We start from the raw sequence: 27,468 nt of genomic DNA on the forward strand, positions 1-27,468 counted from the left end.
CACTGCTCCTTTTAGGCCAACCATTGGTGGCAAGTACTGCCTGGGCGAGAGACGGAGGCACCGATCCTGCAACACTGATGTGAGTTTTCCAAGTAACCCTTCTCTGAATCCTCCATGGTCCTACCCCAGCCACCCTTCTTTGCCCTCCCTGTCCTATCAATCACCCTCCCTCCACCCCAGTATCTCCTTTGTCATCTAGTCTTCACACTGTTTTACTACAAAGAAATTGGTTCCCTCAAAATGATTACCCTCACTCCCCCATTCCAAATACAGTTCAGTGTCTAAAGTGCTCAGTTACCCCCAGAATCCAGCCCCTATTCATTGCTACCCATCAAAGCATGATTGAGCTTACTCTCATGAAAATAGGCATCTCACTCAGGGCCTCACCACTCATCCTGCTTTGGGAATGACCAGTGGCCTTTGAGGTCTCCTATGTAGGGATTATTGGAGCATCTACATGCCCTCACATTAAAAAAGAATCCAGTCCTTTCTTCCAAACTAGCTCCATCCTATACCTTCTGTCTTAAGAAAAGTTTGAACTCAGAACCCAGGCATCTACCCCCAGCTCAGCCTTAACTTAATGAATCCCCCAGTTCCCATCTCATGGGCCAGGTATGGTGGTGCACACCTACGATCCTAGCACTTGGCTAAGGCAGGAGGATTACCAGTTTGAGGCCAACCTAGACTACATACAGTAAGAGCCTGTCCCAAAAATAAACACAGGGGCTGGGAAGGTGGTTTACTTGGTAAAGTGGCTTGCAGTACAAACATGAGGACCAAAATTCAGATGAAACAAGCACATGAACAAAACATCTCATATGTATGTTCATAGCTAGAGTGGACCACCATCCGTTCTCACCTGGACTCCTGCCTCTAGCCTCACTCATCTGACTTAAGCCATTTTAGGTTTGTTTGTTTTAAGATTTATTTATTATGTATATAGTATTCTGCTTGCATGTACACCTCCACACCAAAAGAAGGCACCAGATCTCAGAATAGATGGTTGTGAGCCACCATATGGTTGCTGGGAATTGAACTCCTGAACTTTGGAAGAGCAGCCAGTACTCTTAACCTCTGAGCCATCTCTCCAGGCCGACGTAAGCCATTCTGAACAACATTTCTCTACCCTAACTTCCTCCTTACACCTGCCCAGGACTGTCCCCCTGGCTCCCAGGACTTCAGAGAAATGCAGTGTTCTGAATTTGACAGTGTTCCATTCCGTGGAAAATTCTACACATGGAAGACATATCAAGGAGGTGAGTGAGCCTCCCACAGGCTGTGGGCCATTGAGGACAGCAGTAGTTGGCTTCTAGTCTCACAGAGCCCTCATTCTTTGCCCAAAGAAACAGTTGTCCTTGGTACAATTCAGTCCTTGATATAACTCATTGGTACTTTACATATATGGAAACTTCCCAGTTCCCTCTGCCCATGGAGTCTGGAGTCTGTTGCTCTTGTCCTTACCTCCCCTCAGGCAGGGAATTCCAGGGTGAACTGGCTCCAGGTCTAATGGAGTTATGCCCCCTAGGGGGCGTGAAGGCCTGTTCACTGACGTGCCTAGCAGAAGGCTTCAACTTTTACACGGAGAGAGCCGCAGCTGTTGTGGATGGCACACCCTGCCGCCCTGACACAGTAGACATCTGTGTCAGCGGCGAATGCAAGGTACAGGAGACTCCCAGGGAGAAAGAAAAAGAGGGGAGGAAGTTTAGGGAAGGGAGACATCTCCGTGACTCCATCAACACCACCATTGTCTTCCTGTGTAGCATGTGGGCTGTGACCGGGTCCTGGGTTCTGATCTCCGAGAGGACAAATGCCGAGTGTGTGGGGGTGACGGCAGTGCCTGTGAGACCATCGAGGGGGTCTTCAGCCCAGCTTTGCCAGGAACTGGTAGGAATCCTTCCCTCTACTTCCCTCTACTTTCCTCTACTTCTTGTGGCTGGGATCAGGGTTAGTCTCATTATAGTAGCCAAGAGCAGAAAGTAACTCCTTAGGTTTGGAGATCCTGTGGAATCTGAATTATACTGAGGGTCTTGGAAACCCTCCAAAGTCCTGAAAGCACAGAATTGTCCTTAATTTTCTTGTTGCTGAGACAAAATACCTCACCAGAAGCAACGTAAGGAAGATTTTTAGATAGCTTGCAGTTTGAGGGGACACAGTCCATTGTTGTGCTTAGTTCTTTTTTCTTTTTATGCATTCTGGTCCTCTAGCCCATGAAAGTGCTGCCCATTTGGGGTAGATCTTCCCACCTCAGTTAACCTAATCTAGAAAATCACACACAAAATGCCAAGAGACTTGCCCCCAAGTGATCTACATCCTGTGAAGTTGACAATCAGTGTTAGCCAGTTACAGTCATAATTAGGAAGGGCCTTAGCTATTGGCTTGGAATCTAGCATATAGGCATTCATATATATTGGGACTGTGGATTCAACTCTCTTTCCATCATTCTGGGAGCTTCAGGATTGGTGCAAGAGGGTCACTTGCTATTCTGTGAGTCTAAGGGGCTGGGGAACTCTATATTGGTACAGGTCTTACTATCAGGGAATTCAGAAGGTAGAGGAAGGTATTCAGAATACCCTTTCCATCTTGGGTTGAGAATGAGAGCACCCAGGGAGTAGGGGTTGGGATAGGAGGGTTCTAGAAGGATGAAGAAGCTGAGAGCATTGCCAGAGGGGATTGTGTCCAGATGATATGTGATTGGCAGAAACCACAAAAATGAGTTGCAGAATGTGTGCATCCTTCTCCAGGCAGAGTTAGATTAGGGGTGGGAGGGTAGTGGGTTGGTTGGTTTAAGACTACACCATCTGCCTGGCCTGGGAAGTAGTGGCACACTTCTAATCTCAGCTCTCAGGGTGCAGAAGCTGGTGGACCTTTGAGTTCAAAACCATCCTGGTGTGCAGTGTGAGTTGCAAGACAGCCAGGCCTATTCAGAAGAAATTATGTCTTGAAAAAACAAAAAAAGACTAGAACATCTAGCCAGAGGAAATGCTCAGTCAGTAAAGAGTTTGTTGTGCAAGCATGAAGACCTGAGCTTAAGCCACAGAACCCACATTTAAAAAAAAAAAAAAAAAAAGTAGGCATGGGCCAGAGAGCCCAGCACTTAACCACACAAGCAAATAACTAGCAAAGAACAGTGCGTATGTGTGGTTCTTATCCACGCACACACACAAGCACAAACACACAGCACCAACATTACAGTATAGCCTAGATTCAATCTTGGAGAGTGAGGGTGTGAAAGGTAAGAGAAAAGTTGAGCATAGTGGTAACGCACCTGCTATAAACAAAGCTGATCAAGGGGAGCCTTGCAAGGAAGTCCAAAGAGTGCAGGGAAGACATGCTTGGTCAGTCACACATGCTTGACACAGGAGAGTGAGGACATGAGTTTGATCCCATGTACTTGTAATCATAGCACTGGGAAGACAGGATCCATGAGACTTGTTGTTCCACCAGTCTAGAGCTAATCCATAAGCTCTAGATCCCAGTGTGAGTGATGCTGCCTCAAAAACCAAGGTGGGGCTGGACAGGTGGCTCAGCAGCTGAGATCATATATTTTTTCTTTTTTTTTAACAATGGATCAAGTTTTGTTTCCAACACCCACATCAGGTGCCTCACAACCACTTGTAAATCCAGCTCCTGAAGATCTGGTGCTCTCTTCTGGTCTACACACACATACACACAAACAATTTAAAATATATTTTTGAAATGGGGTCTCAATGTGTAGCTTTGGCTGTCCTGCAACTCATGTAGACCAAGTTGGCCTCAAACTCATAAAGACATGCCTACCTCTGCTTCCTGAGTGCTAAGATTAAAGGCATATGCCACTACCCTAGGGGAACAAATGTTAAAATAAGAATTAAGTCTAGAATTTCAACTTTTTTACATGACTAATAAGTAATTTTTAAAATTTAAGTTTAAAAGAAAAAGCCTGTGGCTCCTGAGGAATAGTTGCCAAGGCTGACCTCTGACCTCCACATGCACACATACATATACCTGAAAACCCATGAACACATACTCATACAAAGCAGAAAATAATGTTAAGAAGGAGTTAGATTTAGAAATTAGATGAGCAGTACATGGTAGCGTACACCTGTAATCCCAGCACTCGGGGAGACAGAGGAAGGCGGATCTCTGTGAGTTCAAGGCCAGGTCTACAAAGTGAGTCCATGACAGGCAAGGTTACACAGAGAAACCCTGTCTGGAAATAAACAGAAGAGGAGGAGGAGGTAGTTAGATAATAGGGTGTCTACCATTCATGGTTCTGGGTTGTGCAGTAGAGAACAGAGGAGTCTTTGGAGACATCTAGGTGACCTGAAGTAGGTAATAGCTGTCCTAAAAAGAAATGTTGAGAGAAACAAAAGAAAAAGGCATTGGTGTGGGAGACAGGGTAAAGATCTCAAAGGACATTGAAGTGATAAGAGAACAAGGCAGGAGAGGTGGAAGGAAGACTGAGGCATTCTTATGCCTAAGAACACCTGATCCCAACCCCTGGAGTGTCCACAGCATCAACTGTCCTGGTGGTAGGATACTGATGACTAGGAAGCAGAAATATTGCCCAAAGGAAAGGAAATTGCAGGATCCCACACAGAGGACAATATGGGGGTCCAGGCATAGAAACTAAGCTTCTCTTGTGAGCATGGGTAAGCAAAAACATAGTGGTTACAGCTGGCAGTCTGTGGTGGCACCTCATGGAAAACTAGCTCTGAACGCTCAAATCTCGTTGTCACCTGTATGGATTGCGACCTCCATGGTAACCTTTTCGCTCTTCCACAGCCCAACATCGCCGCTCAGTAAGACTTGAGTTACATGTACCCATTCTAAGAAACAAATTAGGGTTCAAACTGCAGCCAGCTGCTTCTTAACTGTAAACCCCTGGTGAGGTGCATAGCTTCCCTGAGCCTCAGTTTGTTTGTTTTTTTAATTTTTTTTATTTATTTATTATTTGTAGTATTCTGCCTGCATGTGTGCTTGAGAACCAGAAGAGGGCACCAGCTCTCACTGTAGATAGTTATGCGCCACCATGTGGTTGCTGGGAATTAGGAAATTGAACTCAAAACCTTTGGAAGAAGAGCCATTGTTCTTACCCTCTGATCCATCTCTCCAGCCCCCGAGCCTCAGTTTTATAATCTGTAAAATGAACACAATGAGATAGATAGTTCAGTCAGTAACATGCAATCATGAGAACTTAAGTTTGATCCCCAGGACCCACATAGTGGAATGAGAAAACAGACTCCTGAAAATTGTCTTGTGATCTACACAAACCATGGTACCTATGTACCTTCTTTCTCCACCCCTACCCCCGTGTGGTGGTGGTGGTGGGGGGGGTGTTCAAATGAGTTTGCAGTGATATATCTAAGCATGTAGCATGAAATGGCTAGCTGTGGTCATCAGGTGCTGAGGATGAGGGACACAGGTTTATGTGGAGGTGGGCTGAGTGGGTGACAGCTGAACTGTACCATCCAGGCTATGAGGACATCGTCTGGATCCCCAAAGGCTCCGTCCACATTTTCATCCAAGATCTGAACCTGTCCCTTAGTCACCTAGGTAAGCAAAGATGGAGGGATGAGGAGTGTGATTCCATGGAAGTTGGAGGACAGACAAAGTGACTTCAGTTCTGACCCCTGCACTCTATCGTAGCCCTAAAGGGGGACCAGGAGTCTCTGCTACTAGAGGGGCTACCCAGGACCCCCCAGCCTCACCGCCTTCGCCTGGCTGGGACCACATTTCATCTACGACAGGGGCCAGACCGAGCCCAGAGCCTAGAAGCCCTGGGACCCATTAATGCATCTCTCATCATCATGGTAACAATGAGGCTGGGGCAAAGTGCAGAAAGACCTGAGTATCCCACAGGATGGGGATGCCATGGCAACTCCAATGACTATTCCCTGTGCTTCTAGGTGCTGGCCCAGGCAGAGCTGCCTGCTCTTCGCTACCGCTTCAATGCACCCATTGCCCGGGATGCTCTGCCTCCCTACTCCTGGCACTATACTCCCTGGACCAAATGCTCAGCCCAGTGTGCAGGCGGTGAGACCAGAGTGTGGGCCAGGGGCCAGCACTGCAGCCAACCTGAGCTCCTCCGGGCTGGCCAGGGCTGAGAGGGCTTCTCCCTTCTCCCCAGGCAGCCAGGTGCAAGTGGTGGAGTGCCGAAACCAGCTGGACAGTTCAGTGGTGGCCCCACACTACTGCAGTGCCCACAGCAAGTTGCCCAAGAGGCAGCGTGCATGCAACACAGAGCCATGTCCACCAGAGTAAGTGTCCTCTGTAGGGCAGGGCGGCTCAGGGCTGGGTGGAAGTGCTCTCTGCAGTCAGGGTGAGTGCTCAGAGGAGGGTGGAAAGTGAGTGGGGCACTGAAGAACTGCAGTGACAATAGGATGATTAGGGCTTACGGGGTCAAGGGGTCAAGTACTCAGCAGGGTGAGGGTCAAAGTCAGATTGTCAGCTGAGTATAGTTGTTCATCTGTGCCAGCACTTAAGAGGCTGAGACAGAAAGGTTAAGAGTCCAGGGGGCCAGCCAGATGGCCTGGTAAAGTAGAGGCCACTCTTAGCTACATAGTATCTTGTCTCAAAAACCAATTAGCAGGAATGGCTTAGTAGTTTAGGAACATTCTCTTCTTAATTATGAGGAGTTCAGACCACAGTGTCTGTTAGGTGAATCACAAATGCCTGTTACTCCAGCTCCAAGGGAACTTCTGTGTCCTCCACAGGTACCCCCAATACACATGTGTGCACACACTCACCTAGACACACACACAGGTAAACACATAAATAAAATAAGTACAGGAAAATACTCGAAATCACCTGGCACCACAAATACACACATATGGATGTTCATGCACACACATGCACAAACATACATACACCCAAAATAAATAAAGAAAATGATATTGTTCTACAGTCTAAATTATTATGCTCTGTAGTCAAACTAACAGTGCAAGAAATGAATTCGCTTTAGATCCCCACCTCCAATCTGAAGTCTGAATATAGGGTAATGGTGATATGAGGGGGAGCTCCCTGGTTGTGCTGCCCCTTCCCTGTACAACGTTCAGAGCTGTCCCTCTTCCCCCACAGTTGGGTTGTAGGAAATTGGTCACGCTGCAGCCGTAGCTGTGATTCTGGTGTGCGTAGCCGTTCAGTAGTGTGCCAGCGCCGGATGTCTGCTGCAGAGGAGAAAGCCCTAGATGACAGTGCCTGTCCACAGCCTCGCCCACCTGTGCTGGAGGCTTGCCAAGGCCCAATGTGCCCTCCTGAATGGGCAGCCCTGGACTGGTCTGAGGTCAGCTTCACCTTTCTTCCCATCCAAACCACTCTCAGTGCAGAAAGCACACAGGTATTGGGCTATCATTGTAGAAAAACTGTGTAGGCAAACTTGCTCCCAGACCTACTGTTACCATGCTCAAAAGAGACACATTATGGGTCCCAAGGCTTCTGGGCTGGGTCTGGCCCTTTGCATATGAAAGGTGGTCCCAGCCTCGGGTGGGTGGGTGGTATGGCTTGTGGGTGACACAGTAGCAGAGACTGGGCTGGAAGATAGTGTAGGGGCCACCACTACCTGTCCACTCCTTGTGTCATACTGGCCTAGCACCCTGCCCATCCACTTAATATAAAACACACCCTCCAACTGCAGTGTACACCGAGCTGTGGGCCCGGCCTCCGCCACCGTGTGGTTCTTTGTAAGAGTGCAGACCAGCGGTCCACTCTGCCTCCTGGGCACTGCCCTCCCGCAGCCAAGCCACCATCTACCATGCGATGCAACCTGCGGCGCTGCCCCCCTGCCCGCTGGGTGGCCAGCGAGTGGGGTGAGGTAGGTGTGCTCTGCCCTGTGGGGTATGGGGAGGACAGTCTTGGGGATGACTCTCTTCAGTGTTCTAGTGGACGGCTCTCTCTTCAGTGTTCCACACAGTGTGGCCTTGGCCAGCAGCAGCGTACAGTGCGCTGCACCAGCCACACTGGCCAGCCATCTCGAGAGTGCACCGAGGCCCTTCGGCCGTCCACCAAGCAACAGTGTGAGGCCAAGTGTGACAGCGTGGTAACCCCTGGAGATGGCCCAGAAGGTATGTTGACCATGGGGACAAAGGGCACCAAGCTTTGAGAAGTCACAGGTAATCAGGTTTCCTAATTATTACTCCTTAAGATTCTATTCTATTACAATTTTATTTACTGTTTTGCATAATTCAGGAATGAAATGGGGGCTCATCTGCCTTGGGGCCCCTCTGAAGCTCAGATGGCAACCTACAGGTGGTTTTTCTGTTTGTCCATCATTGGTTTTAGATCAGTTGGGTCTTAGATTCAAACTCAATTCTCATATTGCCTAGGTCTGGCTTGACCTTGTTATGTAGCCAAAAATGACTTTGAACTTCTTGTTCCAAGTGCTGGGATTACAAGCATGCACCACCATATACACAGCTTATTCATTGTATTAAATCAGGCCTTGCTCAAACCCCAAGCTCAAGCAATCCTCCCAGTGATGGGCCATTGCATCCAGCTGTTATTTCACTTTGTTAAATTTAATTTTGATAAAAGGAAGTAGACGATGATTGTTCAAGGTTCCTGAATAAACTGCATTGAAAAAAAAAAAAAGGAAGTAGAGAACTTTATTTCTAACTCTAAAACTAAATGACAGTAGCTCACCTTCCAACACTGTGTCAATCACCTCATCTGTGAAAAGTGCAAATAATACATTCATTTTGAAAGAAGTGTTACAGTTGCTACACAGCACTGCTAAGTAGAAGCTTGTATCCATGGTCCCCAACAAAGGCTTTCACTCTAGCTAGGTGAATGCTCTCTCACTGAGCTATTATCTGAGCTTTAATTATACAAATTCTTTGAGGTGAGTTCAAGGTCTTTGGTTTATTGAAAAGGGAAGGGAACCAGGCAGTGGTGGCCAGCCTGGTCTACCAAGTAAGTTCCAGGACCACTGGGGCTACACAGAGAAATCCTGTCTCGGTGAGGGGGCAGGGGTGGGGAGAGAAAAGCAGGGAGGGAAATCAAGAAAGAAAAGGAAAAGGAACCTAGTGTGGTTTCAAACTAATACTCTCTTGGCATCAAAAGATCACGTCTGTCATTTTCGTTATGGGAGTGGCCAGGGCAGTAGGGTTGCACATTCAAGGCTAACCTGTACTACAGAGTGAGTATAAGACCTCCCTGAGCAAGTTATTCAGGCACTGTCAAAATAAAAAGTTGAAGGAGGGCTAGGAAATATAACTCAGTGCTGGCCTAACACTCTCAAAGCCTAACAAGCTCAAAGTTCAATCTCCAGCAAAAAGCAGGATCAGGGTAAGATTTATTTTTCACTAATAATAAATGTCTTAGGTAGCTCCAGATGCTGTACTCAAAATCCTCAAAACAAAAACCAGGAGACAGGGGACCAGTGAAATGGTTCAGCCAGTAAAGGTGCTTATAGCACCATCTTGTTGACCTGAGTTTAATCCCCAGAATCCCCATAAAGATTGAGACAATCAAATCCAGAGTTGTCCACTGACCTCCACATGTGTGCTGTGACATGCACGCCTGTGTATACATACCACACACAGGATAATAAGAAGTAAATAGATCCTCAAAACTAAGATGGTGATATAAGTATAATTATAAACCCACTTTGAAGGCTGAAGAAACTGATGTACAGAAAAGCAAAGTAGCAAGCTAGAGCTCATGACTGCTGAGAGGAGCAATGGACTCTGATGTCTCTTCTCTCTTCTTCCCCCTCCTGCTCTCCCTCTCTCTCTTGTCCCTTCCCCTTCCTCTGCAGAATGCAAGGATGTGAACAAGGTGGCCTACTGCCCGCTGGTACTCAAATTTCAGTTCTGTAGCCGAGTCTACTTCCGTCAGATGTGCTGCAAAACCTGCCAAGGCCACTAGAGCACCTGGAGCCAACCCGGAGCACAGGCTGGAAAGGGCCTGAGGGAGGGGGCCTGCAGGGTGAGATGCAGTTGAAAGTTATTTATTGGGTAACCCCTATAGGACTCCTGGCTAGGGGATGGACAAGAGCTAGCTACTCGTCAGCGTCTTGCCCAGTTGACAGTGAAGGGAGAGGACTGCCCCTTGTTGCACACACCTTTAAGTCCCCAACACTCCCCCCACCCTTTGATTGGAATAAGTACTGTGAAGAGTGGGGGTGGGGAGGGGGTATGCTGGTGCCCTGCCCCCCAGCACTGTTCTATCCCTCCACTCTGAGCTGGGGGATTTATATCTGCTATGGGGGAGTAGGATTAATACCACCTCCCTGTGACCCTTCCCCAGACTGACTAGGGGGAAGATCTACCCCAACCTCTACCCTGTCTGCCCCAGGGGCGAGCCCCAACATCAGGCCACCCCCCATCATGGTGCTACAAGCCCTGTCCTGGGGCCCACACACTCCTCACCAAGAAGCCTTCATTAATAAAGTTCTGTCTTATGTAGATTCCTGCTCGTGAGCGGGTATGTGTGTCTGTATAGGCAGCCCATGCAGCCACTACCCTAGGATCAAAGGGGACCACAGCCAGGGTTGGAAAGATGTGTCAGTGGGTAAAGGCATTTGCTGCCAAGCATAAATTTAAGCCCTAGGACCCACATGGTGGAAGGAAAGAACCTGCTCTATAAATTATGCTCCCCCTCCACAGGCTTGCTGTAGCGTGTGTGCCCCCCAATGAATGAATAAACAAACTAAAAGCTTTCTAAGGGGTGGGGTTAGTCCTCACTTCTTAATGGGTCATCCTTGCCAGAGAGAAAGGACTTTGGCCACTACAGATAAAAACCTATTATTTAGTGGAACAGAAGCAAACAGAGGTCCAGTCCTTTTGTACTCCCAACCAAATGTGATCCTTCTAATCCCTTTTTGCATTTGAGTTGTGCTACTGATGCTGAATATTGGAGAATACAGGCTTCTCCGCTATGGCCAGGAAGGGGTCTGCGTCATGGACAGAGAGCACAGGACACAGAGACATTCCAGTCCTCAGGCATGAACTAAGGATAGATCAGAACTCAAGTCCCTGTTGGGCGCTCACTGATCTGGTTTGGTCTTAGCCACCTCCTCAGTGGGTGGCGTGAGGAGGTAACAACCTCTTGGAATTGTCATTTCCTTAAATGTCAACAGAAGACTCTGTGCTCTAGTTTTCTAAAGCTCAAGGACTGAGCTAACACATGGTGGACTCTGTATGTGCTACATGTTGTTCATAGAGCCAAGTCATGAAAACAGCAAAGCTGCAGGTGTAAAATCCCAGATTGGGTCAGGAATGGCAGTGCACACCTTTGATTCCAACACAACAGGCTGGAAGATCTCTGAGGCCAAATTTGCCACTTTGCATAGCAATTTCCAGACCAGTCAAAATTACACAGTGAGACCCTGTCTCAAGAAAAAAAAAATCCACAACAATATCTACATTTTACAGTGGGGGTTGCTGGATAGATGGTTCAACTGTTAAGAGCACTTTTCATTCCAGAAAATCTCAGTTCAATTCTCAGCACCCACATCAGGTGGTTCACAGCCTCATATAACTCCAGGTCCCAGAGATCCAGTGCCTCTGGCTTCCAAAGGTACACACACACACACACTTAAAGTAAAAAAATTTTTAAGTCAATCTGGGCTCACCTTCTATGCAAACATCGGATCATGAGTTTGAATCCCCAGAGTCCACATAAAGCAAATTATCTGGAAACTCTGTGCCCCCACGCTGAGATGGGAGGTGGAGACAGGAGAATTCCAAAAGCTTGCAAGCTAGCTAGCCTGTCTTCCACAGTGGGAAGACAACAAAGATGTCTGTCTCAAGGTGGGAGATGAGAGCTGGCACCTAACATTGTCCTGACCTCCCTCCTCATACCCATATGTACCTGTATTCAAACACACACAAAGATTAATAGAAACAAAAATCCAGACCCAACATACAAAATAAGAAACCTTAAAGGGCCATAAGGCTGTGATGCTTTCCACTCTCTTTGTTATTAACACAACTGGTTTTGGAGGAATATTTTATGGGGAAAATAATAAGGGATTTACATGGGAACAGCCAAAGCAGATATATCTGAAATGGCACACACCCTGATTCTGAAGAGAGACCTCACCAGTCATAAGGTCAGCTGACCTGGGTGCTTTTTGCTGCAGCCTCTTTTCTTGAGGAGGTAGAGAAGTGACTTTCTCCAGTCTGCCAGTGGCTGCCAGCCATCTTTGACCTGTTCCTTCAGGCTCTAAACACCAAACTCCCTCAACTCAAACAGTGCTGCTAGGGCTCAGAGCATTGTCCCCGCCCTCAGCTTCCCTCCCCTGTGGTCATGGCCCCTCCCATTAGAGGAAGTAAGAGAGGGGCTGTTGCAAGAGGAACTAGGGCCAGGAGTCTATGAAGAAGGAATAAGTGAGGGAGCAGAGCCATGCCAGAGCCATCCCCAAGAACCCGCTGAGCCTACACACCTGTCTTTACTCACAGGAACCCAGATACCTACCCTCAACATGGTAAGTTCTTCAAGGCTGGGCTCTGGGAGTAGTAGACTGGTGGCACTACCCTAAGCACCCTCAGAAGTTGGGGCAATGGTTATGAGAACTGCAGGGATGGTGTCCCACAGGGTAGCACATGGCACCCCCATGTCCCTCACTAGGAATCCAGTTCCAGTCTAAGGGTACCTGACTAGGTATGGTGACCAAGACTACAGCAGTAATAGGAAGGGAGAAGGTGGCCCTGATGGAATCACACAGTTTGTGGGGGAAGGGACATGACCCTTTTCAGGGGCTTAGAAACAGATTGTCAACTCATCTCAGACCTAGTGTTCCTCTGTGGTTTGAAACAAGCACTTCCTGCCCCCACCCGCATTGGTCTTGGCCTCTGTTTCCAGAGCTCTTATCCAGAAGTTGGCCTAGAGATGGAAGTGTTTGCAGGGGTGGGGCCTTTGTTGGGAATATTCAACAGAGGAGTCAAAGTGTTTGACCACTTTGAATCCACCAGTGGTGGGCCTGGCTGCATCTCATATGAGAGCTGTGGGGTGTGATAGCAATGCAAGTGACGATAGGTGGTTGACTGGATCAGTCACAGAGGCAAATGGTTCGTCAGTGGTAGGGTGTTTGGCTAGTATTCTTGAGGTCCTAGCGGTCATCTCTAGGACTAAAAATAAAACCAGCATCACCATTTAACTCCCAGTTAATATTACTAAAGAGAAGGAGTTGGAGATGTTGGGGTGGGGTGGGAAATAGCAAAGGATGAGAAGGAGGAAGAAGAGAAGGAGCTAGAAAAAGAAAAAGAAAAACGGGAAAGGAAATGGGAGGAGAAATAAGAGGAGGAAATGGAGGACTAGGTGGAGAAAGGATAGAGGAATTCAAAGGAGAGACTGTTCTTCCTACTACAAGGAATGGCAGTGGAGACACTGAAGCCAGAGATGACTACAAGTTCTAGTTGAGGTTTGCTGATGGTGAGAAGGCTAGGGGATGGTCAGCATCACGGGCCTAGACCCAGCAGCACCATGGCATGTGAATAAAAGCCAGGAGTGGTCCACTTCAGCTTTCAGTTTTTGTCATTCTGTCAGTGAGAACAAGTGCATGTTCCTAGGAGAGGGGTTCTACTGGAGTGGAGGCAGGGAAGTGGGATGAGAAAGAACTGGCTTTAAGAAAGCCAGTGAGAACAGGGGCTGAGGCTGGGCTTCATAGAGTGCTTACTGGCATGCACATAGCCTTGGGTTCCATCCTGAGTATCACATAAACTGGGCATAGCTCTGCACCCCTGTTATCCCAGCACTTGGAAGGTAGAGGCAGGAGTTCCAAATCATCCTTGACTATAGAGCAAGTTTAAGGCCAGCCTGTGCTACATGAGACCCTGTCTTTAAAAAAAAAAAAACAGGAAGAGATTTGTGACTTGAAAGGAAGGGAAACCCCTTCTAGGCTGCCAACACTGTGAAATGCTTAGTCAACAGACTACTTAGCAGACAGATGTGAGAGAAGAGAATGCATCAAAGTGAACAGTAATATACCCTGAAGCCAGTGGTATATAACTGGAGGCTGAGGCAGAGAATCATAAATTGGAGGCCAGCCTAGACTACCTAGCAAGACCTTGTCTCAATAAAACCAAGTAGGACCAAATCTGGAGCTCAGCTGATAGAGTATTTCCTATCATGCAGGAAACACTGGGATCCATCCCCAATACTGTATAGTTCATGTCTGTCAGCCCAGAACTCCGGAAATATACATGGGAGAATCAGTAGTTCAAGATCATCCCCTGCTACATATTGAATCTGAGTCCAGGCTGGGCCGTGAGAGACAGACAGGCAGGAGCAAAAGAAAAGGAAGTCAAAGAGGACAGTAGAAAAGAAAGAGGCTGACGACATCTTTGAGGACCATCGCCATGTCTGGGGATACTGAAAGCTTCCCATAGCGTTGCTGAAAGAATCTTATAGAGAACGCACACTAAGTACACATTAGCTGAAGGTACATTAGTGGATTCAGTGGTAGAGATGAGTTCAGGTCATTCCTTCTTGGCTATTATGGACAAGTCACTGGCTATTCTTTGTTGGGTTAGTATGACTGTGGTTGTAATGGTGAGGGTTGCTGTTGGTTGATGTTAAAAATGGTTCTCTTGGGTAGGTTGAAGAAGGTGGTAGTTTATGATCATAGCTGGTGTTTAGTTTGTTATTTTTTTAAAGATTTATTTCTACTTTTATTTATGTGTACACGTCAGTTTAATTGTATGCCGTGTGCATAAAAGTGCCTGTGGAGGCCAGAAGAAATCACGTGCTCTTGAGCTTGGTTCGCCTATGCTGTTGATTGTGAGCACAAGGGAATTCTTGGAACTCAACTTTCATCCTCTGCAAAAACATCAAGTGCTTGTAAACACTGAGCCATCCCTCCAGCCCCTGCCTGTGTTTGGTTTGGTGGTGCTTTGAGTCAGGGTCTTGTGTATTCCAAGCTGGCCTCAAACCCATGATACAGATAATATGATCCTCCTGCCTCCACCTCCCAAGTACTAGGTCACTCTGCCCTGGTGTGTACAGTGCTGGAGATGAAACCCAGGGTTTCATGCATGCCAGGCAAGCACTCCACAAACAGAGCTACATCCCCAGCCCATTGATTTTTGAGACAGTCTCACAGGGCATAAACTCTCCTTGAACTAGCTATGTAGCCAAGACGACCTTGAACTCCTGATCCTCCTGCCTCTACCTCCTGAGTGCTGGAGTTACAGGTATGTGCCACAATGCCGGGATAGCTGGTGTTTAATATTAGTTATTAGTTGTTGGTTGTTTTTAACAGGAGACTGACTATGCTGGTTCTTTGGAGCTTGAATGGTTGATAACTCATTTGCTGTTGGTTGTTCATTGCTAGTTTCTGGTAAGGGTGATCTGGATTGTTACATTTTGGAAGAAATACAGTTGTGTGTGGTTTTGAATGTCTGTGTGTCAGTGTGTGCACCGTGTGTATAAAGAGTATATGCTTATGGCCCACATGTGAAGACCAGAGGTGACCATCATGCATCCAGCTCTGTTGCCCTCTGCCGTAGTCCCTTGAGTCAGGATCTCCCATTAACTCTGGACTTAGGCTGGCAGCCAGTAAAGCCCACAGATGCTGTTATCTCCACCTCCCATAGCACTGGGGCTCTAGGTGAATTTATGACCCTGGCTCACTTTTTCCATGAGTGCTGAGAATTCAAACCCAGTCCCTCATGCTTGTGCAGCAAGCACTCTTACTAAACCATCTCCCCAACCCCTCGATGTGAGTCTGTTTTCACCTATTCATTTATTTTGGCTTGGGGACACATGTGAGGGTCAGAGAACAACCTGACCTTTACAGGGGTAGATTCTCTCCTTCCATTTAGTACCATTTGGGTACTGAAAATTGATCAGATTTGGTAGCAAGCCCCTTTACCCCCTCAGCTAGCTATCTGGCGCCTGGAGTTTTTTATGATGGTTATTTTATGGTTGTTGGGTGTTTGGTTGTTTGTTGTTGCCTTTTTTTTTTTTTTCCCACCCTAGCCTCAAACTCATGATCCTCCCACCTCAGCTTCCAAAATGCTGGGAGAACTTGCATGTATCACCACTTGTCTATCATTGATGGTGGTGGTTACTTGATTCAGATTGGTGGGGAGGATGACAATGTTTGTAGTTTCAAGGAATGTTAATGGTGAAATTGTTTGCTGTTTCTGTTTGATGCACTGAAATGGAAGATTTTAGCAGTTTCCATTTGACTTTGTAGGGTATGAGGATGTGGGGGCAGCTTTTGTTTGGTAGTGATGGTGACTTGAGGGTAAAGATGGTTGCTTTGAAGGGTTAGGCACAAAATTAAAGAGACAGAGCTGGAGATATAATTAAGTGGCAGAGCTCTTGCTAGAATGTTGAGGGCTCTATGCTCCATCCCTAATATGACAATAGCAAACAAACAAAAGGAATAGGGGGAAACCAGAGAGCTGGATCGGGGGTTAAGAGTACTTGGTGCTCTTGCTTGAGGACTAGAATGCAGTTTTCAGCACCCACATCAAGTGCCTTAGGACCGCATATAACTCTAGTTCTTAGGGATCCATAGGTAATCACCAGCATGTGTGCACTTACACAGCACAGACACATGAATGAAAATAAAATAACTCATTAAAAAACAATAACAAAAAAATACAGGAAGATGAAAGAGGCCAGTGGCCAGGAGAATGAACAGAAAAGGAGGTATTTAGAAAAAAACTTAAAACTCAAGTTGTGGCCCAGGGGATGTAACTCACTTGATGAGGTTTTTATCTTATATACATGAACCCCTTTGTCCCATCCCTAACACTAGAGAAACCAGCATGGTAGTGCACACCTCTCATCCCAGCACTTGGAAGGATAGGCAAGAGGCTCAGAAATTCAAGGTCATCCTCTGCTATATACCAACTTAGAGGCCAGCCTGGGTTATATGAGGCTTGGTCACAAATAAACTAAAACAACATTAAATTTTTAATATTTATTTATTGTGAAGTAAGGAAACTCTTATGGGCTGTGGCACACTTGTGGAGGTCAGACAACAACTGGGAAGAGTTTGTTCCCTCCTTCCATCATGTAAAGGAGATCAAACTCAGGTAATGAGGCTTAGCAAGTCCCTGACCCACTGAGCCATCTCACTGACATTTTTAAAGTACTCAGAGCTGAGCTGGAAGTTGTGTAGCACACCAGTACTTTCAGAACTTGGGCGATGGGGACAGGGAGATCAGGAAGTTAAGAGTAGCCTGGATGATGAAACACAATCTCAAAAAGAAGAAGAAGAAGAAGAAGAAGAAGAAGAAGAAGAAGAAGAAGAAGAAGAAGAAGAAGAAGAAGAAGAAGAAGAAGAAGAAGAAGAAGAAGAAGAAGAAGAAGAAGAAGAAATAAAAGAAAAAACAGAGCTATTAAGATGGCTTAGCGGGTAAAGATGCTGTTTCCAAGCTTGATGATCTGAGTTCCATCCTAAGACTCATTTCTTCAAGTTGTCCTCTGACTGCAGGTGTGCTGGTATCACACAAGCACACACCCACAACATATAAATGAATAAATATATTTTTAATCTTTTAAAAAGCACACAGAGGTTACAAACTATTAAGTATGTCAGGCCTTGTCTATATGGGTTTGAGTACAGAAAGCAGTATGGTATTTTTAAAAATAATGAACAACAAAAAGACCCACCACTGATTGGACAAGAAAGATAAGAGGATCTGCTTCGGGTTTCTCCCTTGTGAATAAAAGACTAATTCAGTTTCCCCAACTCTAGCCTTTGTGTGGAGAATTTGAGGAAGTGTACTAGACTCAGAAAGACAAAGGTCCCTACTCATTGACCTCCAGCTAAACCAAAAAGAAATAAGCCTACTGGTCCCACCAGACACACCTCCCAACCCCAGCCCTATGGAGGGCGAGAAAGACACTCAGAGCTTTGGGAGGTCAGAAGGTTGTTTGCACAGTTCAAGGTATAGGGTATGGTCCAAAAATCTTCATGCTGGTAGAAAACAGGTCCACAGTTCTAGAGCCCACACCCTGAGGCCCATGGGTGGAGCGAAAGAGCCACAGTTGGGTCTGGTGGCAGCTACAGGTTCACATCTCCACAGCTCAAAGGACCCTGGTGAGGAAGGAAGTGGCTGTTCTATTTCTCTGTAGTCTGATGCTTTTGCTCATCACTACCCATTTCTAACAGTGCTTTGTTACCAGACTTGGGGTCACAGCCTGTGCTCCCACAAGCCAGATTCAGCAACTAGTCCTCCATAAGCCAATTAAGAGCAAAAGAAGGGAATGGAGATTCATTCAATGTGGCCATGTTGGGAATAGGAAATACAGTAACCCCCCCCCCCCACACACACACACACACCAAGTCCATCTTCAGGGACCTGAAATGAGATTGAGTTTAATTAGAGGTCAGAGTTATGCTTATCTGTGTAATTCCTAGTGAAAGCATGTTGCTGCCCACCACTGACCCATCAATGTAAGGTGGTCTAACAAGTCAGGTCCCTCTGTCTGGCTCTAGCTTTAAGCTTTCTCTTCTGCCTGAATGATATTCCTGGGGGGAATTTCTAGTTTCTTTGGGTCTGCTATTTCAATAGCCTGATAGCCAAAGTGAGGCAACAAGTGTCTTTGTAGAGTATATTCACTCAGCCAACTAGGTTACAATTGACACATCTGGGGTGAATTCTAAAGTTGCATCATTTGGCTCTTTCTTCCGCTTCGGGCCCATAGGGGCTGGCCAAGTTCAAGGCTGACACCCATAGTGATAATATTTTCATGTGACAATCCTTGCCTCATTGAATCTGTGCAGCTGGCCCCATGAGGTCTATTGCCCCTGGAGTTCTTGTTTTTTCAAATGAGGAAACTGAGGCAGGAGAGGCCTCAAAAGCTGCTAGATAAACAAAAGCCAAATGATTTTGGCTTAGTCTTTTCAAGAGGCCACTTCTCTTAGTCACCTTGACTATGGCTTCCCCTCCCTTTTCCTAGGAAATGAGAGATCACCTAGAACTTACTGAGCAGTCTGTTGCTGTTAATAGCCTCTGAACATCCTAGCAGCCTCATTTGGACTTGGGCTCTCTATTCCAAAGAGGCTAAGATCCCAGAGCTTCACCCCTACCACACATATCCAAGGCCTTCTTGGTCCTTGAAGTAAAGCTGCCAGTTTAACTTTGGATGATAAACCCACCTAGTCTTTGTGCCCTCCAACATGGCCTCTCCTTAAGGGACTGTCTTCATCAACTTGCAGAACCGCTCACAGCTCCAAGAGCAGGCATTAGATCCCATCTGCCTCGGCGGGGCCTGCACCTGTTCCAGGCACTGATAGAAATCAGGAAGTGTATTCACTGCACTACAGGCCTTGCAAGCCTAGGCCCTACAAGAGCCACCACCTTGACCACAAACAGCCCCTCCCTACAACAGCATGAAGGAGGTTGTCATGTCATCTCCACCCCACCCCCACGTAGGCAGAGCTGACTAAAGAGCTAGAGGAAGAATCTGCCTTCCACTTCTCACCATAGCCAGCTCCAGCCCCTCAGTGTCTTTCACAAGAGACAACACATTGAGTCATATTTAGCTGTGGTCAACTGAGACCACAAACTTATTTGTTGCAACTCCCCTCACCCACAGCTCAAGGAAGGAACTTAGGAACGCAAAGTTTCAGCTTGAACCAGGGAGACAAAGGAGTATTTTTGATGGGGGACAAAAGAGTGTCTTAACCCCAGGGTACTTAATTCATTCACTTATTTGATTGTTTAGCTAAGCTTTTTAAGATTTAGTTATTCTTATTTTATGTGTGCTTTGCCTGCATGTATGTCTGTGTACCATGTGTTTGGCCCTACGAGGACAAAAGAGGATATAAGATTCCTTGGAACATGTGTGAGCCATCATGTGAGTGCTGAGAACCAAACCAGGTCCTCTGTAAAAGCAGACGATGGGTTTTTTTTCCTTTAATTTATTTATTTTTGTTTTATGTGCATTAGTGTTTAGCGTGCATGTATGTCTTTGCAAGCTCCTGGAATTATAGACAGTTGTGAGCTACCATGTGGGTGTTGGAATTGAACCCAGGTCCTCTGCAAGAACAGTCATAACCACTAAGCCATCTCTATAACCCCCAGCCAGTGTTCTTAACTGCTGAGTACTCCTGCACCAAAACAGCCCATAGTTGCTTTCAGACTCGTGTAGTCCAGGCTAGTATCTAACTCACTCTGTAGCTGAGTGTGCTCTTGAGCTACTGACCTTCCTGCCTCCATCCCCTGAATAATGGGGTTCAAGATGTATGCCACCACACCCAGTTTTTGTTGTGCTGGAGGTGGAATCCAGGGCTTCCTGCAAGCCAGACAAACACTCTGCCAACTAAATAACATTGCCAAACCCCTGCCTCGACCTCATGAGTAGCCAGGAATACACACAGGAATACACTGATGATTTTATGACATAGTGTGAACTCAGAGCAACTGGAGGAGCTCGGATATTGAAGGGAGGCAGGACAGACAAGGAGTGAATGTCATGAGACTGAAGAGACAGAAGCCACTGAGCAATGAGGGGAGGGGAACAGAAAGAGGAACCCAGCTTTAAGGCTAGAAGGGCCAACCACGTCTGGCCTTGCAGCCTCTGACCTTGAGGCACTATTGTTTTCTCTTCTGAAAATTGTACCTAATAAATAGCACTACCCTCTGTGTATTGAAAGGAAGAGTTGAAATAATTCACTTAAAAATCCAGGTCACAAGACTGGAGCAATGGCTCGGGAGTAAACAACACTGATGCTCCAGCACGAGAATAAAAGGGCCCAGCATCCATGTTCTGTCTATTACCTCCAGATCCTAAATATTCAACTCACTATGGCCTTCTTCTGGCTCTGCATGCACACATACCAGCACCCACACCCCACACAGACACACCTATACACACACATTTGTGTGTATGTGTGTGTGTGTGTGTACACACATACACATTTTAAAGTTTAGTCATGTAGATCATGTCTTAGTCATGGGGATGTAGGTCAGTTGATAGTATGCATGAAGTCCTGGCTTTGATCCCTAACACTTGACAAACCCAAAGTAATGGGTGTGATGGTGCACATATGTCCTCTCACTACTTGGGAAGCAAAGGCAATAGATCAGAATCTCAGGGTCACCCCTGGCTATACTCGAAGCTGCCTCAAAAAAAAACAAAAAACAAAACAAAACAAAACAAAAAAGCAAGGCAGGGAGATCTTTGTGAGTTTGAGGGCCAGCCTGGTCTACAAAGCAAGTCCATGTCAGCCAAGCCTACCCAGAGAAACCTTGTCTCAAAAAGCAAACAGTATATATATGATAGATAGGGTCTCTACATAACCTTTGCTGTCCTAGAACTCACTATGTAGACCAGGCTGGCTTAAAACACAGACTCATTTGCCTATGCCCCCAGAGGGATTAAGGGCTGGTGGTGCCTTAATTAAAAAAACAAAGGCAAGCAAAATGGCTCAGTGGATAAAGGCACTTTCTGAGCAACCCTAGTTACTGAGTTCAATCCCCAGAAACCCCTAAAGGTGGGTGGAGAGCACTGACTGTCTTCTGGCCTTCACAACATGCACACCCACTTGTATCATGTACATGTACCTACAATAGTAACTGTTTGGCTGGAAGCCCTGCTCGCCCCTGCACAAGCCAGGAAACCCTATCTGCTCTCTTTCCCTCAACCAGCCTGTACATAGAAAACTTTGAGCTAACACAACCCACCCAGGAGTGTCTGCCTAGGGGATCAGTGTTTGACCATGTATACACTGGCACAATCCCAGCTCTTAGGTTACATGTCATCACTCCTTGCCTAAGCTCTGCGACGTCACTGACACTGACCTCAGGTCAGATTGGTGAACCTGCCCAAGAGCTGCCTCTCGATAAACCCACTTTTCTATTCTTCAATTGGTTTATTGTATAGGAGGAGAAACCTATTAGTAATACATTTTAAAAATTTTTAAATGAAAAATACAAAACAAAAAGATTAGTAAGGGCAGGAAGTAAAGGGTAATGGTAGAACACATAGTACCTATAAGTCTTGGGATCCATTCCTGGCACTGAAAAGTTAGTCAAACATGATGGCACTCAGGATGTTGACATAGAAGGATCAGTAGTTCAAGACCAGCCTGGGATACATAACAGTGCCAGGTCAGTCGGGACTTCTGAGGAAGACTCTATGCCAAAACAAGAAGCTTAGCCTGTGCAGTAAATGAGAGTAGCAGGAAGTTAGCCATGGCTGCTCTTATTACTTATTATGGTCATCAGACGAGCCCTTCCCCAGGTTCTGCAGAGCTAGAATGCACTTCCTGTCTTATCAGACACTTACACAGCCTGCCTGTCCATATGCCAGCTGTTCTTCATAACCCAGCCATCAGCTCAGAGAATGGTAGATTCACCTTCGCGTTAGTGACTCCACCCCTAATTTTCTTGTTCTGTCCTAACTCTCTCTGGTCTTCCTGTCTTGCAAACAGGAAGCACCCGCTGCTGTGACCCAACCTCTCTTCCCAGCCTCTGTCCTTCATTTTTTCAGCCAGACTGGCTTATGGTAGGATCTCAATGTCCTTCTATACCTCCCACTGTGATTTCAGACAAGGATCTTGCCAACACCAGAGAACTTCCCTGGGGTCATTCTCAGAGTGCAGTCAATTTTCAGTAGCTTGAATGACCCAAAATTTCTTGCAGCCTTATCCCGCCTGGGCCATCCCTTGTCCTAGACACCTCTGACCCCCAGGGACCTCTTTCTTAGCATCTCCAGGTATATGTCACCTTTAATAGCTGCACACTGTTGCATTCCTCCCCTCTCCCCCCCTTGCCCTGTCTCCTTCATGTCAAGATTTTGTTGTGTCATACCTGGCACTACAAAATATTTTTTTAGTGCCTCAGAAGAACCCAGGATTCTGTGCACAAAAGACAAGCATAGAACCCACCAAGGAGGGCCTTGGGGCAAGGATTGTAATACCTATAATCCTAGAGGATTACAGGTAAAGCCCCCACTTAGACTTCCCCAGTAAGGGACTAGGGCATGGATCAGGAGTAAAGGGCCTGCCTAGAATCCCCAAGTAACGGGGATTACTTGGCATACCTCAGACATACCTGTGGCATACCTCAGGAGTGGAGCCTCTGCCTAGAATTACCCAGTGAGGGGCTGGGACCTTAGCTCAGGAGTAGAGACTCTACCTAGAATCCCCAAGTGAGGGACTGAGGTGTGGCTGAGGAGTAGAGTGCCTGCTTAGCATGTGTGGGGCCCTGGGATCCATCCCCTATTTCAGCAAGAATAAAAGAAGGGAAGAAGAACACTATGGAAGGAAGGAAATAAATTCATGTAAACCCCCCATAGTGCAGAAGAAAAATTATGGATACTAAAATATGTGTCTCCAAATCTCAAAGGTGTCACACTATGGTACCAAAATGCAGTGAAGCCCCAAGATGTGACCACTTGTGAAAGCTCTTAGATTCAGGATCAAAGAGACACTGATAGGGTGTTAGGGAGTACAGTGCTTAGTAAAAGTTATTAGCACCATGCACAGGCAGACTGAGATGCAAATGTGTAGCCCGGCCCTGAGGAGAGTACAGGCCCCCGCACCAGAGATGGGCAACATGGCAGGGACTCTAAGAGAGAAAATCAGGGACTTGTGGCACAAGTGTGAGTCTAAGTCATCCCTTTCTGAGGATGGAGGTTTCACAGCACAAGCCTACAACCAGGTTCTTTGATTTCCAAGCAGGAGGCAGGAAAAGAGGGGGGACACAAGTGTGGCAAGGCTCTCTGATGTAAACTTGTTCTCCCATGTGTGAACACCCAACACCTCGTACTCTGCTGGCGAAGGACTCAAATTGTCTCAGGAGGGTGCCTATTGGTATCTGTGAGTGGAAAGACTGCTGTTAAGGTACCGTGGCCTGAGTATCAGCTAGATTCTAATGTTACATTCTTTCTTTTTAATGTTTTAATTATTATTTTAATTTTAATGGTGTATGCATGTTTTTGCTTGCACGTATGTCTGTGTACAGTGCAGTGATCAAGTGCCCAAGGAAGGTGCCTGATGCCCAACGAAGCCAGAAGAGGGGACTGAACCCTCTGAGTTTGGAGGTACAGACAGTTGTAACCTGCCACGTGGTGCTGGTGCAAGAACAGCTGTTAAGCTAAGCCATGCAGATGCCCCGGAGCTCACTGTCTGCTTTCCTCAGCTGCAGAGTTATGGAGTTACAGGCATGTGTGTATGTCACTGCACCTGGCTCAAACTTGAGTGTCAATAAAATACACAGGTGGAAAATTCCACACCTGACCTCATGTGGTAGCTTTGCCAGATACCCCGTGACTGAGCCAATACTCCCTGTGGCAAAGTCCCATGAGTAGTGAAGGCAGTCCCCAGTGGGACTGGGAGGTGGCACTGCTGACAGATAAAGGATGTGTTTGGACTCAGCCTCACCTCTCCAGGAGTCTTGTATAGTTTCCTGCTGTACATAAACAATGAAATATCCATAGTGCAAATAGTCCAAAATAAAAATTTTTTTGAGACAGGATCTTTTTTATCCCAGGCTAACCTCCAACTTAATGTAGTATAGCTGAGGATGGATTTGAACTTGTTCTCCTGCTCCACCTCTTGAGTGCTGGGATGAGAGCTGTATACCAACAATGTCAGGCGTATGCAGTGCTGGCATGGAACCCAAGGCTTGGTATATGCTAAACAATGCTCTACCAAATGAACACATCCCAGACAGAGGGGGCTGGCGTTGAAGATGTATGTATTTATATATTGTGTCTGTGTCTATGCAGCTGTATGCATATACAGACGCCTGGACATGCTTGCACTAAGAGACTAGAAAAGGGTGAAGAGGGTGGCAGGGTTCTCTTCCATCATTCTCCACTTTTTAGTCTCCTGATGCAGTCTCTTCCTGTATTTCTTTCTGGGCTGAAGCCCCCAAACTGCAGCAATTCTTCTGTCTCCATGCACTCCTATACCCAGAACTAGGGTTACAGGCATTTTTTAGGGATGCCCAACTTATTATGCAGTAAATATAAACTCCAGTCCTCATGATTTTGGAGCAAGTCCTCTTAATTTCCAACCCATCTCTTCAGACTTTTTTGTTTGTTTGTCTGTTTGTTTTCTATTTGTCTTTTTGAGACAGGGTCTCACTCTGCAGCCCAGGCCCATGACAATATATCCTTAACCTCCCATGTGCTGTGAGCCACCATGCTTGGGTTCCAAAATCGGTTTGCTGTTTGTTTGATGTTTTTTGTAGTGGTGGTGGGTTTGGGTTTTGTTGTTGTTGTTTTGGTTAGTTTGGTTTGGGTTTTGTTGGTTGGCTGATTGGTTGGTTGGTTAAAATTAAAAAAAAATCAACACTTCATATTTCTAACATTTTAATTAAAGACACTCAACTGGTATTGATTTTCTATTTAAACATAAGGTATTTTTGTTGAACCTGGAGTAATGACAATGCTGTTAATCCTAACACTCAGAGGTAGAGCCAGACAATCTCTGTGAGTTAGAGGGAGCCTGGTATTCACAGTGAGTCCGTCTCCTCTCTCCCATCTCTAATTGTGTACAGGTACCCACCCAATAAAAATACCAGCTATATCTCCAACTCTAAGACAACCAAAAATAGTCACAAAGGCTGGGGGTGTAGCTCAGTAGTAGACCACTTGCCTACCCTGCACAAGGCTCTATATGCCATCCCCAGCACAGATCAACACAAAACCCTGCTCTTCCAAAGTGCCCCTCCCTAGGGTCAGAGCTCCTGAAGGCATCAGTCACTGTTCACCTCCACATTGTTCTGGCCCCTGAGCAAACAGTCACTGCTGTACACAGGGGCTCCCCAGACCTCCAGACTTGAGAGTACTCCTTTGTCAGTCCAGTGCCTCGCCGTGCCCGCCTCCCTTACTGTATTATACCTTCTGTATTAGTTACTTTTCTACCGCTGTGATAGGACACCACACCCAAGGCAACTTACAGAAAGAAGAGTTTTGTGGTGGTTTGAATAAGAGTGGTCTCATAGGCTTGTATGTTTGAATAATTAGTCTTAAGCTGATGGCAAAGTTTGGGCAGTTTGGGAATTGTGGCCTTGTTGGAGAAGTGTGTTACTGGGGGTAGGCTTTGAGGTTTCAAAACTCCCACCAGTTCTAGTGTGCCCTCTCTGCCTATTCCTTGTGGATCAGGATGTGGACTCTCAGCTGTTCCTGCCACCATGCCTTTGTTCTGCCATCATGAGCTCTAACTCTCTGGAATTGTAAGCCAAATTAAATCCTTACTTTTTGAATTGACTTGGTCATGGTGTTTTTTCACAGCAATAGAAAAAGTAACTAAGACCAGTTCATTTGGGGATTATGGTCCCAGAGAATAAGAGCCCATCCCCATCAGAGTGGGGATGGAGGAGGATAGGAGGAGGAAGGCGTGGCGACTTGCAGTATGAGCGCTCACATCTCAAACCACAAATGGAAGCAGAGACGCCCAACTAGGAATGGCATGAGTCTTTGACTTCTCAAAGCCCACCCCTAGTGACATCTTTCAGCAAGACTGCACCTGCCAAACTGTCCAAACAGTGCTACCACCATTAAAGCACTGACCAGGTATTATGAGGATCAAGGGTTCAGATGCTCAAGACTATGGAGGACATATCATTCAAACCACCATATCTTTCTTTGTCCTCCCCACCGCTAAATGTCCTTCTTTTACTAGCTTTTTCTTCACTGTGACAAAATACGTGACACAGACAACCTAGTAGGGACAGACTGATTCATGGGTTCAGTATTATCCACTGCTTTGGACTTAGAAAAATCAGCATTTCCTAGCACTGGGAGCTGGTAGTAGAGGCTGCTCATTTTGTGGTGGTCAGGAGGAAAGAAAGTGAGACAGGAAAGGAGCTGGGATTTAGCTCAGTTGGTAAAGTGCTCGCTGAGCGTGCACAAAGCCTCGGTTGCATCGTCAGCACTGTTTACATCTCTAGTTGTGCAGTCTTGTTATCCCAACACTTGAGATAGAGGCAGAGAGAGCTGAAGCTTAAAATCATCCTTTGCTGCATAATGAAATTCAGGCGAGCCTAGTCTTCAAGTTGTAAGAGCTCCTTCGAAGGAAGAAAGGATGCAAGGAGAGGGAGTGGTTGAATGAATGGAGGTGAGTATAGCCAGGACCATGTCCCATAGTCAAAGCAAAGGACTCAGCCTTCATTGTTCAGGCTGTGAACTTGAGATATGGCTGTAGCTGATGATCTGTACTTCAGATAGATACATAGATAGATAAATAGATATGTGTTGATTGATTGATCAACTGATTGTGAAAGGGTATACATGCAGAGGCCATAGATTTGGTCCTTTTCTTCCATCATGTGGGCCCCAGGGGATTGAATTCAGGTCATCAGGCTCAGCAGCAAGCACTTTTACCCACTGAGCCATACTGTCAGCCCTTTTTAGAGACAGAATTTCATTATATATCCCCAGCTGGCCTGAAACTCAGTAGGTAAGTCAGGCTGGCCTCAAACTCACAGAAGTTCTCCCAACTCTGCTTCCCAAATGCTGGGATTACAGAAATGCTACCATGCCTGGAAAGCACCATACTTTAGAAAGATCCTTCAGTTACAACCTCAGCGTCCTGGACAGGAAACCTAAAGAAGCCATATCCAC

At 46.4% G+C, this 27,468-nt stretch overlaps 2 protein-coding genes across 11 annotated transcripts in view; both read left to right on the forward strand.

Annotated features, from left to right (window-relative positions):
- The window catches only part of Adamts10 (ADAM metallopeptidase with thrombospondin type 1 motif 10), a 30,068-nt gene extending 19,424 nt beyond the window's left edge, over positions 1 to 10,644 (forward strand). For 4 of the 8 annotated variants that reach the window (XM_060370930.1, XM_060370928.1, XM_060370932.1 and 1 more), the window contains 12 exons: positions 16 to 79; positions 1,154 to 1,256; positions 1,472 to 1,659; positions 1,761 to 1,884; positions 5,455 to 5,535; positions 5,629 to 5,792; positions 5,889 to 6,015; positions 6,110 to 6,239; positions 7,060 to 7,264; positions 7,616 to 7,792; positions 7,880 to 8,042; positions 9,737 to 10,644. In XM_060370930.1, coding sequence (XP_060226913.1) covers positions 16 to 79; positions 1,154 to 1,256; positions 1,472 to 1,659; positions 1,761 to 1,884; positions 5,455 to 5,535; positions 5,629 to 5,792; positions 5,889 to 6,015; positions 6,110 to 6,239; positions 7,060 to 7,264; positions 7,616 to 7,792; positions 7,880 to 8,042; positions 9,737 to 9,846 — 1,636 coding nt within the window. In that variant the 3' untranslated portion in view covers positions 9,847 to 10,644. Of the gene's footprint in view, positions 1 to 15; positions 80 to 1,153; positions 1,257 to 1,471; positions 1,660 to 1,760; positions 1,885 to 5,454; positions 5,536 to 5,628; positions 5,793 to 5,888; positions 6,016 to 6,109; positions 6,240 to 7,059; positions 7,265 to 7,615; positions 7,793 to 7,879; positions 8,043 to 9,736 lie in introns of those variants that run through there. The other 4 variants (XM_060370929.1, XM_021652864.2, XM_021652866.2 and 1 more) reach the window with 2 other exon arrangements.
- Positions 9,770 to 27,468, forward strand: part of Myo1f (myosin IF) — a 52,734-nt gene continuing 35,035 nt past the window's right edge. Inside the window, exon 1 of one of the 3 annotated variants that reach the window (XM_060370934.1) lies at positions 9,770 to 9,906. Coding sequence is in view for 2 of the 3 variants with exons in the window: in XM_021652871.2 (XP_021508546.1) it covers positions 12,407 to 12,409 (3 nt within the window). In the remaining variant the exon portion in view is untranslated. Of the gene's footprint in view, positions 9,907 to 12,247; positions 12,410 to 27,468 lie in introns of those variants that run through there. The other 2 variants (XM_021652871.2, XM_021652873.2) reach the window with 2 other exon arrangements.

This window comes from Meriones unguiculatus, chromosome 17, assembly GCF_030254825.1.
Source record: "Meriones unguiculatus strain TT.TT164.6M chromosome 17, Bangor_MerUng_6.1, whole genome shotgun sequence".
NCBI classification, from domain to species: Eukaryota; Metazoa; Chordata; class Mammalia; order Rodentia; family Muridae; genus Meriones; species Meriones unguiculatus.